The sequence below is a fragment of the Rhinatrema bivittatum genome, chromosome 5 (assembly GCF_901001135.1).
Source record: "Rhinatrema bivittatum chromosome 5, aRhiBiv1.1, whole genome shotgun sequence".
NCBI lineage: Eukaryota > Metazoa > Chordata > Amphibia > Gymnophiona > Rhinatrematidae > Rhinatrema > Rhinatrema bivittatum.
In genome coordinates this window covers 307,842,510-307,862,541 of record NC_042619.1, presented here as the reverse complement: position 1 = coordinate 307,862,541, position 20,032 = coordinate 307,842,510, and the positions used below count along the sequence as shown (strand labels likewise).

Here is a 20,032-nt window from a genome sequence, read left to right as displayed (position 1 = left end):
GAGAGCATGTCTCTACCTAGGCCTGTGCCAAAGCATGGTTAGATCTCTGCCATCGGCAGCCTCAGGGTTTGAGTCCCAGCTGGAGCTTCTATTGAGAGACAGGAAAGGAAATAAGACAGCTCAAGAATTTCTTGGAAGAAACTGGAGTCTTGAGCTCTTTGGGGGAAAAAAAAAAAAAAAAGAATCACCCTGCAGGTCCCCCACCAGTCCTATTTGTCCCAATGGTAAAAGCAAAGATGACCTACATGGGCCTGCCCCAACAATTCAGAAGCAGTACTGCTAGGCAGGAGAGTAGGAGCGTCCCATCCCATTCACTGGGAGCTGCTAGAACGTTTATGCCTTATTCAGGTTCCAATAAGACAGGGACATTTAAAATGTAAGTCACTGCACCACTGGGCCTTAAAACAGAAAAATGTATTAGACTATAGAAGTCAGGACACTCGGCTCCTGGAAAGCAGACTTGACGAGAGGGCAGCGGGAGTAGAAGCTGGATTGTAAGAAGGGAGCATGTGTGCCAGGAACTCGAGCTCGGAGAATTCTCCAAATTGCAAGAACATCTTTAGAAAAAATATATGACAGAAATGGCAAAATAATAACGACAAGGAAGGTCCTCATGAAGCAATTTGAAAATATAAAGTTCAGGTAACAAATGCGAGTCTCATAAGTAAGATACTATAAATGACAATGAATTCAGTATCCAAAGAGGGGAAAATAAAATGTATATGCACGACTTAAACGGAGGGGGCTGGCAAATTTTACATTCTGGCTAGGGTTTCAATAAAAGCTAGCAAGAACCTCCCATAAATCTAACACATACGAGCAGAGGTTCCACAAAGCGTCACATCCAAATGGCTAATTATCAGTGCTAAAAACACAGCATCAGAAGTAAGTAAAGTGCTAAATGCAGTCTACTGTCTCTTGCCTTGCAGGGGCCTGCAAACGGTGTCAGATGATTGGCACAGAAAGCTCTCATTCACTTCCTGCCATTTTTACGCCTCGCGAGGAGGATGTTGCAGCGAGTTTGGTAAAACCGTTTTCCCTGAGGCAGGCGCTCTGGACACCGAAACATGGGCCCGTGTCAGCTGGGCAGTTTATTCTGAACCCAGCTTTTGGAACTATGATAAGATGAAGCGTCCTGAGCTTAAGTATTTTTTCACTTTTGGGTTTTTTTTGAGGGGTTCTAGAACCTATGATTCGGGTAATGTTTTGAACCAGCAAATGAAGGAGAGCTTTCTGTGCCTATCGTCTGACACCGTTTGCAGGCCCCTGCAAGGCAAGAGTCAATAGATTGCATTTAGCACTTTACTTACTTCTGATGCTGTGTTTTTAGCACTGATAATTAGCCCTTTGGATGTGACGGTTTGTGGAACCTCTGCTTGTACACGTTAAGATTGCCCACGCCTCACCATACAGAGAATTCTGGCACGTCTCTCCTGGATATTAGGAGTTACAGTGAAATAATTTTCCCTCCAGAATTGTATAAAACAGTGAAAACGACATTTAAGTTGCTACTTGATCCTCCTCCATTGGGCCGACTTCCTCTTCTGGCAGTACTGGGCACTTCCCAAACCCTCTCCCCTCCACTGCCAGCCCCCTCCCTCCGATCTTGGCACCACAACTTTCAAAGTTTTATTCTTTCAGTTTAAAGATTATAATACAAATCCCTCTGAATAGGGCGTTTGTCAGATCACTGCAGTGAGTTATCTGGTGTTTCTGTACATGATCCCTTTCCTTGCTATGCTGGTCTCCCTGCCCTTCTCCCCTAACCTTGCACGCGGTGGTGCTCTTATATCACAAGAAGTACTGCAGGTGTCACCTACGAAATATCACATTGCTGCAGCTAACCATCCTCCCCACCGCTGCCAGAGCCGGCTCGGCTCACAGGAGCAGACCTATGCGGGAACCTTTGCACTTAGACTGAGTGTGCGAAGAACAAGGACCGTTCCCCTCCTGTTACCTGTGTGATGAAATGCGAGTACGGCAGGAAGAACTGCTCCAGGATGTAAAGCACTGTGAAAACAGCTCCAAGCTTCTGTCTCAGCCCAAGCTTTTTCTCTGCCCTCGTAGGTCCTTGCGTCCGCTCTGCTCCACTTCCCTCCTCGTAGACACATTCCTTGCTAGGTTGCGGGGGCTCGGCCGGCGGCAGGAGCTTCCTGAGCGCAGACGGGAGCCTGGCCACCAGCCGCCGAGGCCAGTCTGGGTAGCAGAAAAGGGGGCTGGTGGCCAGCATGGTGAAAGGGAACATGCCTGAGAAGGAAGCAAGGGGGTTAACCAGGCAGTGAGAATGCAAAGGCAGAAGATACAGGGATACCCTCACACTGCAATGCGATTCACAAAGACGTGAGACAAACACACAACAGCAGAGTCACTGCACCCATCACAAGAAATCCATGACAGACCGTCAACTCAGAACACTGAACATTTCTGCAGGCAGCAAAAAGTGGTTGCAAACCATAAGCAAATCTGCAGGTCTCTAAATGGAATTGCAGTAGTTTTTTGTCTCTTTGTAGGTCTTTCACTTACTTTCATGCGGATATAACAAAAGCTATGAACTCTGGTGTCTGCTCTAACATGGTATGTCCACAGAATAGTGGTGCGGACAGATCTAAGGTGTGCAATGCAATCACCGAGAGAAGAGCAGGCTACCTCCTTCTAATTCCCGAACATGCACTGGCTGTTCTGTCTATCTCCCTAGAGCCTGGGCATGAGCTGGCAGGAGATTAGGAAGCCTTGCTCCCATTATCCATGCCTTACCAATGCTGAAAAGCTGCGAGTTCATACAGTGGAAGTAGGAGACGAAGAAGAGGGCGAAAGGGCGAGTGACATCAAAGAAGAGCAGATAGCCTGCTGTCAGGTCCAGGAGCAGTCCCCCGCCATGCACAACCAGCAGGCTCGTCATCTCCTCCGAGAGGAAAAGCCTGCCAAGAGAACACAGCAAGGAAAATATTGCAATGTGCCCTAGAACACCAATATACCTCCCATTTGGAAGTGCAGATTAGAAAACAGAACAATCTGGACTGCTACAGAGCCCTGCACAGAAATGCAAAAACAGACAGACCCTCACCAAATACAGAATAAGTGACCACGCACTAGAAATATAAATGCGCAGACAAAACCTAAACTGTAAAGTCCAAGAAGCCAGATTCGGTGTACAATGCAACATCAGAGAAAAAGAAATGTATTTCCTCCTGCACTGTGCAAATACAAACATAACAGAGATGCACATTTCGCAAAGCTGACAGGGAAAATCAAAAAGACTCCCACAGAACAATGATTAGGAAATATTCTGTACCTGCTATTCCTCCTGTTTCTCCCCCAGGATCATACAGATGCAAAATATTCTGTATCTATGACCAGGCCACAAATGAATTCTGAACAAGAACAATATGGACCAGCACTAAAACCTGAGATTTGACCCCCATACTGTACTTTCTCTAACCTGGAACTTAACTTTACTATTATTATTTTGCTATTTTTTCTTTTTTTTTCTTCTCCTTTTAATCAGTCTGTGTATTACTTTGACAACACAGATCAAACTGTCATGCCAATAAAGTTATCCGAATCGTGTCCTGCTTCCTGCACTGCTATGCTCCCTCACTCCCACACCTCAAACCTTCTTAAAAGGTAGTAACACAGTAGACAAGGAGAAGGAACGCTGCAGAAATCTTCAGTATTGCTGTGTGCCCCAAAAGCGTAGGGAATCTGCAAACTGTCCTACTCAAAACTTGTTTTAATTACAATCATTTTTTTTTAATTAAAATGAAATATACTTTAACGTGAAGGGGGGCCTTGCCTATTAGCCTGTAACTGCAGTTAGGATGTTGAATGTAGGCCATTTATGTCCACAAACTTACATGACGAGATCTCCCCAACTCCTCCATCGGACCTTGAAGGAGATATCTCTGCACTGCTTCTCAGCTGGTCTTGAGAGAAGCAACAAACCCCAACGTGGCCATCAAGCCAGACGGTTTGTCCAACCCGGTTTTACATCAATTAGTTAATTCATATTCTCCTTCAGGCAGTAAAATCATTTCCAAACCTTGCTGTCTCTGACTTGATTTTATGGCTCTGCATTTCTCTCTCTCATTCTCTGGTCATGTGGCCATTGCCTTTTCATTTTCACTTTGTTTGGTGTGGTTTCTCTTTTTCTGTTTTGGATTTGTCTCTTCCTCTCTGACTCCTTCCTTCTGCAGTGTATTTCTCATTACTCATTCTTCCCCTCCTGATGCCTCTCTTCTTCGTTCTGCACCTCAAATTTCTTCTGTGCTCTTCTCTCCCCTTCCTCATGTGCATTATCTTTCTCTCCCCTCCATCTTGTGCTCTTTCCCTGTATCTTCTCTTCTTATTCTTGTGTTTTCTCACCCCCTAGCCCTTCCTTCTGCACTGTGTACCTCACCCACCTCCTTACACTATTCTCCTATATCTACCTGCAATGTTTTCTCCCCTTTCTTATTCCTCCTAAGATCTTGCTCTTCTCCTCTTCCTTCTAGCTCTCACCTCCACTTGTGTTAATCTTCTCCCCTGCACTCTCTCTTCCCCCTTTCTCTAACTTTCTTTCCTTCTGCACTCTGCTCTTGCAGTTCCTCCATTCCTCCTGCAAGTACTGTTTCCTGCTTTTCTCCCTTCCTTAAGCAGGTATTCTTTTCCCCCCCTTTCCACCTTTCTCCTGTGGATGCTTTATCCACCCCTTCTATCTCACCTAACATCTTGAACCCCGGCATTTTTGTACCCAGTTTAATCCTTTTTCTATCCAAGGCTAATCCCTAAGCTTCCTCTCCTTATCTCCAGCTGAATCCCAGGGCGACTATGCCCACTCCAGCCCCTCCCCTGCTGTACCAGACAAAAAGCAGCAGTGATGAGAAAGGACAGGATGGCAAGGATTTGATTAAGGAGTTTAACTGCTCTTCTCTGCTCTGCCTCTATGATGTACCCATATCTAGCAAAGCTCCTGCTCAGGCTGATTTACATATGCAGGAAAGAAACTTTGGTTTTTACCTGCTAATTTTCGTTCCTGTAATACCACAGATCAGTCCAGACAAGAGGGTTTGTTCTCTGTCTCCAACTGCTGGTAAGCATCCCTACCAGCAGATGGAGGCAGAGAACAAAAAGTTTGAGGTACTGCTACATATCTGAGAGTGCCACCTGCAGTCCCTCAGCATTGATCTGTAACCAATCTAAAAAGTAGAGACCATCACCCTAACTTTCAGGGCGAACAGGAAACTCAGGGTTGGACCACCCCCTGACCTGGAGCCCCTCATGCTTCTAGAAAAACACTGATAACCATATAACACAAAACTCAACGTATTTACAATGTGTAAAGTTTCTGCAATTAATACCAGGACATTCACTCTTTCAGCAGTAAAACCAGGATGGCACCATCAGAACCACCTGCCCTGGATGTACCTCTATGTCGGTTGCATGTTGCAGTGCAAGTGGCCAAGGAGAAAACATGAATAGAATCCTCATCGGCCACAGGCAAACTAGAGTATCTAACTCTTCTGCCCCAACTTCCCTTCTGCGACTGAAGAATCTTGCCACCTTCGTGTTGGCCCTCGTTGCTGTTAGGTCCAACTGAGAAACATCCCACCTGGCACATAGGCAATCCCAGGCCTCCGGGGATAATTCCCATTCCCCCAGAACTAGCTGTTGCCTGCTGAGGAAGTACACGTGCCCATTGTCCACGCCTGCTATGTGAGATGCTGCTATACCTTCAAGATGACGTTTTGCCCAAGCAAACAACTGCTGAGCCTCCAGAGCCACTCCGTGACTCTTTGTACCTCCCTGACGATTGATATAAGCCACCTTTGTTGCAATGTCCGAGAAGATTCTCACCATTTGAACCTTGATCAAAGGAAGAAAGGTCTTTAAGGCTCTGCATACTGCCCTCGTCTCAAGGTGATTGATCGACCATGTCACCTCCTCCAATGACCAACGGCCTTGTGCAGACCACCCCTGACACACTGTCCCCCCACCCCTTGAGGCTAGCATCAATGGTCACTACTACCCGATCTGGGGACTCCAGATCTACATCCTTCTTCAAGTTGAGATGAGACAGCAACCACGAGAGACAGGACCTGGATTCTCCCTGAAGAGGTATAAGTTGATGATACTCCTCCAACAACGGATTCCATCTGGACAACAGCACCTTCTGAAAAGGCCCAAGGAGCCAAGTCCAATGTGGAAGCCGTGGAGCCCAGGACCTGCAAATAATCCCAGACCGGCAGATGGAGCAGACACTGCACTTGCGCCTGCAACTTCGACACTCTGTCTGCGATCAGAAAAACCCTGTCTTTTTGGGTATCAAATCTCGCTGCCAGATACTCCAGTGATTGCAATGGCACCAGATGACTCTTTGCCACATTTATAACCCAATCCAGGGAACTCAACTGAAGCATCACTCGCTGGATGGAACAACTGAACTCCTCCTCAGTATTTGCCCGACTGAGCCAATCGTCCAGATATGGATGAACAGAATCCCTCCTTGCCTCAAGGCTGCCGCCACTACCACCATTACTTTTGTGAAGGTGAAGGGCGCCGTGGCTATGCTGAAGGGAAGAGCTCGAAACTGAAAATGCTGACCCAGCACCATGAACCGTAGAAACTTCTAATGGGAATATGGAGATAGGTCACTGTCAGGTCCAATGATGCCAAGAACTCTCTTCTGCGGACCACTGCTATAACGGTGTGCAATATCTCCATCTGAAAACATGGAATCCGCAAGGCTACATTCACCTTTTGCAAATCCAGAATGGGCTGGAAGGAGCCATCCTTTTTTGGGAACCATGAAATAAATGGAGTACCTCCCCTGTCCCTGTTCGACCAAAGGAACTGGAACTATGGCGTCCAACATTTGTAATCTTTGTAGAATTCACTTTATTGCTTCCCGCTTGCTTTGCGACAAGCAGTGGGACTCTAGAAAGGTCTCCTTGACAGGGTGTGAAAATTCTAATGTCTCTTACCATCTTCAGAAACCACTGATCTCTGGTAATAAGAACATAAGAAATTGCCATGCTGGGTCAGACCAAGGGTCCATCAAGCCCAACATCCTGTTTCCAACAGAGGCCAATCCAGGTCATAAGAACCTGGCAATTACCCAAACACTAAGACGATACCATGCTACTGATGCAATTAATAGCAGTGGCTAATCCCTAAGTAAACTTGATTAATAGCAGTTAATGCACTTCTCCTCCAAGAACTTATCCAAACCTTTTCTGAACCCAGCTACACTAAATGCATTAACCACATCCTCTGGCAACAAATTCCAGAGCTTTATTGTGCGTTGAGTGAAAAAGAAGTTTCTCAGATTAGTCTTAAATGTGCTACTTTCTAACTTCATGGAGTGCCCCCTAGTCCTTCTATTATTCGAAAGTGTAAATAACCGATTCACATCTACTCGTTCAACATGATCTTAAAGACCTCTATCATATCTCCCCTCAGCTGACTTGGCCCATTCCCTGTAAAAGTGGGACAACCTATCCCCTACTACCTCCACGGTGGAAAGAGCGCATCTGGCATCATTGTGCTGACTTTCCACTTCCAGTCCCCTGACCAGCACCATCTCTGGAGGATCTGCGGGCCCCCCCCAAAAGGACTGCTGTCTACCCAGAGACTGCTTTGGCCACAAAGGAGAGGAGCTCTTGACTGAACGGTACTGACGCATATCCCAAAAACGGAAGTAGGGAGGGAAAACTTTCTTGCCACTCCTTTTATCTTCAGGCAACTTATTTCCTTTTGACTCCCCCAAAGTCTTCATCAACTGATCCAAATCCTCTCCAAACAAGAATTTCCCTTTAAAGGGGAGACTACACAACTGAGAATTGGACCTCATGTCAGCCGACCAATTGCGCAGCCATAAAAATCTGCGAGCCGCCACTGCTGAGACCATGCTCCTGGCCAAAGTATGAACCAAGTCATACAGCGCATCTGCCACATAAGCCAAACCAGCTTCCAGCCGAGCGGACTGCATTGTGCTAAAGGATCCTGTTGAAGCTTGCTCCTGAGCCTTCTGAACCCAGCACAAACAGGCCCTCTGCATCATACTGCCACAAACTGCCGCCCTCAAGCTTAAGGAAGAAACCTCAAACATCTTTTTCAACTGAATCTCCAATTTATGGTCCTGAACATCCTTCAGAGCAGACGACCTCCACCACTGGAATAGTTGTCTTTTTAGTAACGACGGACACAGCCACAGGCACTTTAGGAACCCACAGGAGATCCAGAATCTCTTCATTCAACAGATACAGCTTCGCCATTGCGCAACCAACCTTCAAGCCAGCTTCCAAGAAGTCCCATTCCCGGTTCACCAGCTTACAGATTTTCTTAGGCAAAGGGAAGGCAATAGGGGAACCATGCAGGCCATCCAGGACTGGCTTCACCCCTTCATTATCTGACTCTTCCAGGGTTACCTTAACCCCTAGTTCCTCCAGAACCTGGGAAATGAGAGAATGCAACTTCTCCTTCTTGAACAGAGATACCACACTGGAGTCATCCCCCTCTATCACTGGTAACTCATCCGGATCAGGGTCATCTGTATTCACATCAGGATTGGGAATTTGGGTCCGGATCTGCAGCCACATCCAGATCTGCAGGATCCTCCTGCATGTCAGAGTCCTCCAAATCCCTAGGATCTTTTTTGGCCCCAGTGCACCCAAGATTCAGATGCCTCATAGGGTCCCCAGAGCCACCAGAAGATCCCACCTTCTGCCTCTTGACCGAGTGACCAGGAACCTTCTCACTGGAACGCTTCTTCCCTGCTCCCTTTCTCGCCAGAAAAGCCTTATGCAGGAGGAGGTCAAATTCTGAAGAAAACTCCTCCAGATCATCAGCATTCTGATCAGGCAGACTAACATCAGATTCCCTTCCTCCATCCTGATCCCCTACAGGCACCTGACCCATAGGCGAGAATGGGGGAGGGAAATCATTTGCCTCCCTAGGGGGTGCGGGCAGCTGCTGCCCACGATCCTCTGCCGGACCAGCCGACAAATTTGATCTCCCCTCCAGGACCACAGTTGAATCCCCAATGACTTAGAGGCCCTCCAGTCACCTGTTGCGCCCAAAGAGGTTCCCTCCTCCTCTGAAGCACAGCTGGTGCAAAGGAAGTGAGTACTGAGCCTCGAAGACCAGAGGACACACACCCTGCATGCTGCCATGTGTGGTTTTGGCGTCATTCCCCAAGAGACAGAAAAGATCGCTACAGGAGAAAAAAGTGCGTGTGTGCACCGACAAAAAAGCAGGCCACACACTTGGTCAGCAAAAAGAGCCGCGCAGTCGCGCTTGCTCAGAATGGCGTGTGGGAAAGCTCCCCTAGCCACTGGGATCCCCTGACGGAACAAAGTAAAGACAGGCTTACCATTCACCCCTTGCAATTGGCGTCGACAGCCCCCGCCGCAAGTCCACCTCAACTGAAGAGCCTGGTTTCACTTTTTAATTTTTTTATAACTTAATCAAAAACATAAAAACATGAATACTTCCCTGTCTGAGGACGATGACATGCAGGGGGAGACCTTGGAGGCAACAAGGAAGCCAGTCCCTTAGCTTTCAGGGCCTCCGGAAACAGTGGCCTACAGACAGGAAGGGATTACCAATCTCCCGGTCGCCCAGCACCACCGAAGGATGGTCCACTAACATACCTAACACCTCAGGGAATGCTAATCCAATCCGATATCTTCCTTTTTTTTTAAGTTTAGTCAGACTGCAGGTTTGCACCTCTGCAATCTACTGGAGACAGAGAAATACCGAGGGACTGCAGGTGGCACTCTCTGTTATGCAGCAGTGCCTCAAAGTTTTTGTTCTCTGCCTCCATCTACTGGTAGGGATGCAAAACCCACTTGTCGGGACTGATCTGGGTATGAACAGGAACAGAGTTTACATATATAAATACATATCTGAAAAGCTATATAAAAACAAAAGATATAAATAGATTCTTTGCATTTATATATTTTTATTAAATCTCTATCTGTGTCATATCTCAGACATATTCTGCATTGTAAAACCCCAAATCTAAGATCTGCAGGTTATCAGCTTGTGACAGCTCTGTGCTGGAGTGTTTCAGTCATTCTGCCCAGCAGGGCCCCTTCTTTCTCCTGTAAGAGGATAAGGGAAAGGCAATGCTGTGGCACAGAAGACCCCAAACTGAAGTCTGGCTGGGGATGGTACGGTCCAAGTCCTGTCATGGAGGTGATGGACTTGGGGCCCTGGGGACAAGAAAGGTCTGAGGCTGCAGGGCCCCAGAATCTGAAAGTGAGAGGCGGGTGGGTTCAGCCTCACAAGAAGTTTCCCCCTCTGACATTCAGCTAGCAAGAGAACTTGATCACAAGAGGACTCTTCATGTGGTCAGGGGGAGAGGGAGGAAGGGGAGAAAGGACATGAAAGAATAAATAACAACGAGTGGGAAAGAAGTGACTAAGATAAAAATTAATTTTTCCACTTATTTATATTTTTCAGATCTTCACTGCATGAAGCATGGAATTGAGTTTATGGTTAGGGGAGCCGATACCTCCAACACTCACCCTTCACCTCCGCTACAGCTGAAAACTTTCATGATGTTAGCACATGGTTGCCTCCACTTCAGAATCACCAGAAACAATGGTGATATGCAACGTATTGCGCACCTCCACCTACCCTCAAGCCCAGTGTCCATCTCCAACAGGTGAAAGACCATTTGGGTACAAAGGCTTCATTCAGAAAATGGAGCCTAATCACCAAAGTCAGGCCGAACAGTCCTGGATTGTATTTGTTTTTGGGGGGTTTTTTTTATTTGTTTAATTTTTTTCCCCCATCACATTCAATGATCCACCATCATCCTTTTCATAAGGAAATTAGGATTTCAGATCCAAAGGTGCAGTGGCATAGAAGTTTATTTTTAAAAAGCCAAACTTTAACCTGGATGTCGACGAGTAACCTGGTAGCCCCCTGTGAATGAGGCACCTGGAAAGACAGAAAACTTACTTGAAGGGGTCAAACAGCCAATGGCGCGAGAGCGAACCCATGGAATATCCCTCTACCCAATCAGCATCCAGCTTCTTGATGCCAGCAAGGAAGTAAACAATGAAAATCTGTAAATCAAGACAGCAAATCGGAATCGTGACTTCTGCCAGTGGCAGACAGCGTTAACAAGGTTGTAGACTTTTCTATAGCAAATTGCTGCACCACACAGGTTGGAGAATACCATGTCAAGTTGATTTGCACATTGTGTTCTTTGAAGTATACGAGAGGAGGAAGGGGGGTTGAAATTCCACATTAGATCCTACCACCAAAGGGAACAAAGATACATAGTAACATTTAGTAACATAGTAATGACGGCAGAAAAAGACCAAAATGGTCCATCCAGTCTGCTCAGCAAGCTTCCCAAGGTATTAACTGCCGCTCCGTGTAGGTTACCCCCACGTTTCTCTTAAGGCTAGTAAATGCCGCTCTGTGCCGTTTAAGCTTTTCTATTTATTCCCATCCTCCAGCCTTTTAGGAATCCACAGGGCCGGATTTTCAAAAGGTTACACGCGTCACCGGCCTTACGCGCGCTGGGCCTATTTTCAAAAGGTCTGGTGACGCTCGTAAAGCCCTGGGTCGCGTGTAAGTCCCGGGGCTTTACTAAAGAGGCAGGAAGGGGGTGGGGCGGGATGCTCCAGGCACAGCGGCCATTTGCCGCTGTGCTTGGGATCACAAGCCAGCAGCAGTTGGCCAGCACATGCAACTTGTAAATTAAAAATTTGGGGGGGGGGGGAAGTTCCCTTCCAGGCCGCTCCGATTTTGGAGTAGCCTGGGAGGGAACAGGGGAAGGCAGCACGGCTTGGCGCGCAAGGTGCACAATTGTGCACCCCTTTGTGTGCGCTGACCCCTGCGCAAGTTATAAAATTGGGTGTACACGTGCGTTCGCCAGGTAGCACGTGCAAATGTACGCCCGCGTGCACTTTTTAAAATCTACATCACAGTGTTTATCCCATGCCTCTTTGAAATCCTTCACAGTTTTAGTCTTCACCACTTCCTCCGGAAGGGCATTCCAGGCATCCACCACCCTCTCAGTGAAGAAATGTTTCGGTTCTAAGTCTTCCTCCCTGGAGTTTCAAATCGTGACCCCTAGTTCTACTAAATTGTTTCCAATGGAAAAGGTTTGTGGTTGACCATGGATCATTAAAACCTTTCAAGTATCTGAAGGTCTGTATCATATCACCCCTGCTCCTCCTCTCCTCCAGGGTATACATATTCAGGTTCTTCAAACTCTCCTCATAAATCATTTGATGGAGACCACCCAACATTTTGGTTGCCCTTCTCTGGACCGCTTCCATCCTGTCTCCTTTGAGATATGGTCTCCAGAATTGGCCTCAAGGACCTGTACAAGGGGATTATCACTTCCCCTTTCTTACCAGATATTCCTCTCTCTATGCAGCCCAACATTCTTCTGGCTTTGGCTATCGCCATGTCACACTGCTTCGTCGACTTTAGGTTGATAGACACTATCACCCCAAGGACTCTCTCCTGCTCCGTGCACAGCAGTCCTTCACCCTCCAACGCACATAGGTCTTTCGGATTACTACACCCCAGATGCATGATTCTGCATTTCTTGGCATTGAATCCCAGCTGTCATATCTTCGACCACTCTTCCAGCTTCCTTAAATCCTGTCTCATTCTCTGTACTTCTGGCGTGTCCACTCTGTTGTAGATCTTAGTATCATCCGCAAACAGACAAACTTTACCTTCTATCCCTTCTGCAATGTCGCTCACAAAGATGTTGAACAGAACCGGTCCCTGTGGCACTCCACTTAAGACCATTCACTCTTCTGAGTATTTTCCATTTACTATCACCCGTTGTCTTCTGTCAACCAGTTTGTAATCCACGCCAACACCTTGGAGCTGACTCCCAAGCTTCTCATTTTGTTGATGAGTCTTCTGTGTGGGACTGTATCAAAAGCTTTTCTAAAATCCAAGTAAATTACATTGGGCGCTCTTCCTTGATCCAGTTCTCTAGTCACCCCATCAAAGAAATCAATTAGATTCGTCTGACAGGACCTTCCCTGGGTGAATCCATGCTGCTTCTGATCGAGCAACCCACCAGATTGTAGATAGTTCACTATCCTTTCCTTCAGCAGAGTCTCCATTAATTTTCCCACCACTGAGGTGATGCTAACCGGCCTGTAGTTTCCAGCCTCTTCTCTGCTCCCACTCTTGTGAAGCGGGACCACCACCACCACTCTTCTCCAGTCACTAGGCACTACACCCTTTTCCAAAGATCTATTGAACAGGTCATACAGTGGACCCACCAGCACATCTCTGAGTTCCCTCAGTATTCTGGGATGAACCTCATCAGGCCCCGTGGCTTTGTCCACTTTCAGTTTTCTTAGCTTTTCCCATACATTCTCTTCTGTAAATGGAGTTTCGTCTATGCTACCTCCTTCTACAGTCTTGATAACAAGTGACGGTTCTTCTCCAGGGTCTTCTTTTGTGAACACTGAATTGAAATATTTGTTTAATATTTCTGCTAATTCATCTCTCTCCACCCATTGATCATTATCCCCTTTCAATTTCACTATACCACTTTGTACAGATTAATATTTAAAGCTTTCTCCTGGGAATGACAATCTATCAAGACCCAGTTTAGGATAATAAACCAGGCCTGAAATCCCCAGCTCCCAAACCCACCAATATCTAATGGGGCAGGGGTGGGAGGATGAGGTGGCTCATTATGATAAATGTTGAATTTGCAGCATTTCACTGGAATAATCCCGACAGGCATAAGGACAATAGACTGAAATCTCTAGGCAAAGGCTGGCTACAAAGGTCTGCCTGATTTGTGCATCCTGGCTCACCAATAGCAAATATACACATGGGCTTTAAGGTACCAGCAACAACTGAAAACTACAGTACCCTCCCGTCTTCAAATACCCACTTGCATTCAGCCCAGACAGTTCCTTTACCTTTCCTCCCCATCCCAAAAGCAGAAAGTGCACAGGGTCTCTGCGTCTGCTGCCAGTAACCTAATTCAGCACAGTACTATGGGGATGGGGAATATAAGTGCATCTATTCACAGGAACAGTCAGATGCAAAAATAGGGCTCAGGGTTTTCTGAGGACAGATAACATTACCGGCTCGGCTCTAACTCTGTAACGATTGGCACATACACACTAAGCATCAAGACTGCATCCACCCATCTTTACTTTCTCCATATGTCTGACTCTCCCTCCCCAAGACACCACATGTGCCTCCTTCCCCTCCTCACCTGCGTCCGCAGCAGAGTGTAGTTCCATAGCGGCACATCTGCATTTCGCTTCCTGGCATTCCACAGCCCATCGATGGACCTACAAGAAGAACCCATCAGGGTAAAGAGTTCCTTCTTTCTGCATCTCAGCTCCATGCTCCTCACTTATCAGAGGCGTATCCACAACCAGGGCAACGTAGGAAACTCATTCGCAACACCTGGGGGAGTTCTTCCGCTTACTTCTCACCTCCTGGTTTTGTATGCCTCACACCCCCCCCCCCCCCCCCAACATCAGACCCAAAAGCAGCATCGTCAGCATCAGTTGCTCCAAAACGTGGCCAGGAAAAGTCCTCCTACCAGGGTCTGAGCATGCAAGCTTCCACCCTCCATCAGCCCAATGGACTCGGTCCAGGGCTGTACAGCACAGTTCTGCACGCAGTCCCAGGGTCAATGCCTGGTACAGCAATTTCTTAAGCGCCAGGCTCATAGTCAAAAAATCAGCAGTGCTGGGACCAGCTCTGGGTCCAGTTCCCAAGCCTTCTCTCTCTAAGCTGGCTGGGGATAGCTATGGAGTAGGAGCACATGCTAAGGAGGTAGCGTGAACCACCCGCAGAAGGAGGGGAGACTAAACTCAAATGGCTCCATCTTCAAAAACCCACAAAGTATGTTTTCAGCCAAACCGAACTGGCTGGTTTTTCAGCTGAAAATTCAGCTGAATTTGTCCAGATAGGTTTAGGTCTGTTATTTTTCTGCTCAGCATCAACTCGGTAACTTAATGGCTAACAGTTAAAATCAGATTAACTGGCTAAATTCCATCCCCTGACATAGCCACACAGTTAAATGTAGGTACCTCGCACGTGTAGCGCCTAATTTAGTAAGGTTCTCTTTCTCATTCTATCTCCACGGGAAAAGTGCTTATTAAATCTGGCCCTTAGCAAGTTAAATTTGGCCAGTCAAAAGGGGGAAATGTTTCACCTGCCAACCCTGCAGCTGGAGGGAGTGAGCTGCAGTCCATGACCCCTGGATGAGGGCTGACGCTGCAGTGACTGGGCAAGACTAGCAAGGGAAGAGTTTTAAAACTGCAGTATGTGCGGGGGAGGGCGGGGGTAACCTCTCTCCCTCTGGAGAGTTGGGAATGAAAATTCATGGCGCGCTGTGGCCAGTACCGGATGGTTCCAATTAAGCTGAAAGCCCAAAGGAGCAAAAGAAAAAAAAACTGTCAGACCAAAAATACAAAGAATCCAGATGAGATATTAGTACCCTGCTACTTTTGCAGGTACAAATAAGCTTCACCAGAAATGCTATTGCTTATAGTATGTTTTGCTCTGCAAATGGACTCCTCTTCCCCGTCCCTGGAAATTATTATTATTAATAATTATTTTTTATATACTGACATTCGATCTGAGATATCACATCGGTTTACATTCAGGTACTGTAGGGCTTTCCCTATCCCCAGAGGGCTTACCTGAGGCAATGGAGGGTAAAGTGACCTGCCCAAGGTCACAAGGAGCAATAGCGGGACTCGAACCCTGGTCTCCCTGGTTTGTAGCCCACTGCTCTAACCACTAGGCTACTCCTCCTCCCACAATTCTAAATCCTGGCATCTCCATCCACTGCTCACTGAAGAATTAGATCACAAAGCTCTGCACCAATGGCCGCCCCACCCTTGCCCATGCTCGTTCAGACCCAGTGCCACACACTGTAACCCCCCGTACCAGTATCTGTTGGCGTTTATGAAGGCGAGCTGGAAGCCGATCAGCCCGTACAGGTACGAGTGGTTGTTCCATGATGTCTTGTCCAGGAAGAAGACGTACCAGTAAGGAAGGACGAAGAGCAGACAGCTGAGACGGTAAAAGCAGCCCAGCATGATTCCCAGGGCCCCTGGAAGGAAGAGTGCGAGGTGGATACCAGATCAGCAGAAGAAGACATCGCAAGTGGCACAGAAAGTAGAAAGGAAATGGGAGGAGGTCGTATGAGGAGAGAGTGGAGAAAGGAAAGACAGCGGGACAGGGAGATATGGTCATCCTAAGATGCCGAATGCTGTTTACTCTGGATGATGTTCACTCCACTATTTCTGGTGGGCCTCTCAGTTAGAAGAACATCTGCACTTTGTTCCTTGAAATCACAAAATCATAGGGAATATGGGGCTGGTCAGGAGGTCACTTAATACCATCTACTGAGGACGTGTAAGACAAGCCCACCCTAAGCAAAACAGTCAGGTATGAAGAAGCTGCTGCTGCTGACAGAGTTTTGAAAAACAAACAAAAAAAAAAAAGATATAAAACAAATATTAGGAAAGAAATTTTCAGAAAATTGTACTCAGACAACCAGATAGTTACCTGGGTAAAATAGGGTAAAACTGCATGAGTACTTTTACTCATGACGCAAAGGGACGAGGCCAGCAGACAAGGCCCAGGGATTTCATTTTGTCTTTGTATCTGCTGTAATGTAGATGCCGCCTCCATAGTCACTGAAGTACCTGAGGTGCCTCCAACCACCAAATTTTCAGGCCCAGGCCTCCAAGCTCTCCATATATTTTAAACACTGCCCCCTCTTAATGCTTTTTAGCATGTTTTACGTAATAAAACGCACTTACAGTTTCATTCTGACCATCCGCCTGCGACACTAACATTTCAGGCGGGGGCATAGCGGGCGGGTGGACAACGTGAAAACGCTAACAGTGCGAGATGATGTGGAGACACTGCCACTGGAGCGAGAGTGCAGGGGATCCGGCGGGACCCTAAAGCAGAGTGCGTGGACCCAGTAGGACACAACGAGTCAGCAAACTGTCCTATCCCCCCAAGCTGACCTGCCCCCAATCGCCCTGTCGTCAGGGCTTGGTGCCACCAGCGCATCACGTGTAGGCCAAGGGCAGAAGAGAGCCTCTGCTGCTGCCGCCACAGGACCTGGGCTGAGGGCAATTCTTTTTTTTGTTGTATTTATAGCCGCATCCTGTGAGGGTCAGGCCTTTCTACAAATTCTTCACGTTGCAAGAGCCCAGGGGAAGTGAGGGAACGGTGTTCAAAGGAGAGGATCTCTTTATTCCTTACATTAACTTGCTGACTGGGAAAAGCTACCTGCAAATAAAAACATCCATCTGGATGGTCCTAACTGGGAGCCCCAAGTCCCACAGAAGCACCTGGCAGGGAGCATTAAGAGTCCTTGAATAACCCCCAACGTAAATATACAATGTTACAGAAAGATGGCAAGAAAGGAGTCTGTGTTCACGTTTGTTAGAGAGACGGACGGTGAGAGGTGACAGCAGAAGAAGTGAGCAGGGGGGGGAAGTGACGTCATCCCAACAGCATGGACGTCTGAGTCGATAGCTCCGTTCCCTCGCATCCAACATTCAGCGATAAAAAGCATTATAACGGCAAATTTTTTATTCTGGACCGCATTAGGGGTCGTTTAAATCCCTACAGATGCATCCCAGGAGGAAAACGGCGGATTTAAAAGCTTTCTCCTATGAACCGGGAGGTTCACGTTTTGCGGCCTTGAGTGAGGAGCCTGATTCGGGAGCGCCTGAAATAGCGGACGCCGGGCCGATGGCTGATTTGACGGCTCCCGATGCGGCGGCTGCCGGAAAAGATGTGCAACAACGTTTAGAGGCGTCAGAACCTACCAAAACTGATTTTCAACTCTGGTTTCGGGAAATTCAAAGTGATATTAAGTCCATGCGCTCTGAAATGCAGGCGGCGCTGACGGAGTTTCGATCTGAAATCGGAGATATTGGTAAACGTGTGGAAGATGTGGAAGGGATTGTCGAGGGGCAAATGGTGGAAACATCGACTCTCAGGAAAGAAGTGGCGATGCTACAACAAGCGAATGAGGAGATGCAACTTAAAATGGAGGATTTGGAGAATCGCTCTCGCCGTGCAAATATTCGGGTGAGAGGCGTCCCCGATACGGCGGACTATGCTGACGCCACGAAGGTGGTCCAGAAAATATGTGAAACTATCCTTAATAATAGCTCTGAGTCTGAGGGGACAAGGGCGGGCGATATTATCCTGGACAGAGCTCATCGGTCCCTGGGGGCACCACGACAAAATGTCCCCAGAGACATCATTGCATGTTTACATAATTATCGACTAAAAGAGGCTATAATGCAACAAGCCCGCAAAATGGGCACCATCAGCTGGGACGGTCACAGTGTGGCGGTCTACAATGATCTGGCAGCAGCTACGCTTCAAAGAAGACGGGAATTTCAACCTATAACAGCGATTCTCAGGGAGGCAAATCTGAGATACCGATGGGTGTATCCCGTGGGCCTTGCTTTTACCAAGGAGGGACGCACCAGAGTTATCAAGATGGCGTCGGCTGCAGCTGCAGTCTTGGCGGAGGAGGGCATGCACCTTCCGGAGACGGGCATTGGATTATCTAAATCGGTGGCGGTGGATCGACCACGGTGGCAGCGAAAGGGGACATCGGGCTCTCGTCTGCGCAGAAATTCTTCTGATTCTCATCTGACTGTGGCGGCTAGCTCAATGGCAAAAGTTCCTTGAACCGTCCTCCATGTCTTTCAGCCCACTTGGGCGGGTCTTTTTCTTGCTACTCTGCTTGTTAGGGGAGAGCATTGGCTATGATGGGTTTGCATAATGTTATGTTCTGTGTGGGGCAAGCATGGTGTGAGTGGCACACGGTTACTCAGTTATTAACCTGGTATGGCTGTTTTCTGTCCACAGCAAGTTATTCTGTTTGCATTTTATGCAAAGTTCTAAGCTGTTTATTTCTTACAGCGTGATAGGATGCTGGGAGGGGAGTGGGAGACGCACTTCACCTCTGTATTCCCTGGTCCATGTTATTCTGGCAGGGAACTTGTGCTGGGGTGGGGGGTGGGGGGAACCGGGAGGGTGGTTTGGGGTAGCAGTTTTTTGGGGGTTTTATAGTTTTGCGGGGTTTTCTGTGATAGGGGGGGGCTACTCTTTGAGGCCAAGTGTGGAGCTTTCTAGGGGCAGGCAGGATGGGGCGAGCGTTTTAGATGCTGAGGGAAGAGGAGGGGTTAGATATGATAATGTCCACTATTAAAATAGTGTCCATGAATGTGAAGGGCCTTAATCATCCAGCCAAGCGTCACAGTCTCTTTAAAGATGCGCTTCGGATGAAGGCCGATATTATATTTCTTCAGGAGACGCATTTGCGTCGACGTTATGAGAATCTCTTGCATCACGTGGGGTTCCCTATGGTACTTTTAGCTGCGAGTACTCCAAACTTTAAGTATAATGGGGTTGGGATTCTGATCTCCAGAGATCTGGTGGGGCAAGTGAATTCTGTGTTTCGTGATCCAGAGGGGCGTTTTATTATAGTGTCCATATATTTTCATCAGGTATTGTATACCTTGGTAAATGTCTATAATCCTACTAAAATGCAGAGGGATACTATCCAGCGCATAGATGATCAATTGCTTCATACCTCCAGTGGGCGGATGATTTTAGGGGGGGATTTTAATCTGGTTTGTGACTCGCGACTGGATTGTTCCACGGGAGTAGGCCACTATGCCTCAGTGGATAGCAGAGCCTTCCATTCTTTCATTGCAAAATGGCGACTAGTGGATGTATGGCGGGAACATAATCCAACGGCACGGGATTATTCTTATTTCTCAAAAGCACATGAGGTATACACCAGAATTGATTATCTGTTTGCGGATTCTTCCTTGGTGGGGGACACGGCAGATGCCGGTATAGGTCAAATTACATGGTCTGATCATGCCCCTATTTGGTGGTCCTTTCGTACTATAGGTTCCGATACTGGTCGTCGGTTTTGGCGGTTGAACGACTCTATTATTAAAGAAAAACAGGCAGAACAGGATATCCGAAACGCCATCCAAGAATATTTATCATTCAATGA

At 47.4% G+C, this 20,032-nt stretch overlaps 1 protein-coding gene across 1 annotated transcript in view; it reads right to left on the bottom strand.

Moving 5' to 3' along the window:
- Positions 1-20,032, bottom strand: part of GGCX (gamma-glutamyl carboxylase) — a 110,571-nt gene that overhangs the window by 67,343 nt on the left and 23,196 nt on the right. The window contains exons 4-8 of the mRNA XM_029604279.1: positions 15,904-16,069; positions 14,210-14,288; positions 10,948-11,054; positions 2,755-2,918; positions 1,958-2,247 (exon numbers count right to left, since the gene is read on the bottom strand). Coding sequence (XP_029460139.1) covers positions 1,958-2,247; positions 2,755-2,918; positions 10,948-11,054; positions 14,210-14,288; positions 15,904-16,069 — 806 coding nt within the window. The remainder of the gene's footprint in view (positions 1-1,957; positions 2,248-2,754; positions 2,919-10,947; positions 11,055-14,209; positions 14,289-15,903; positions 16,070-20,032) is intronic.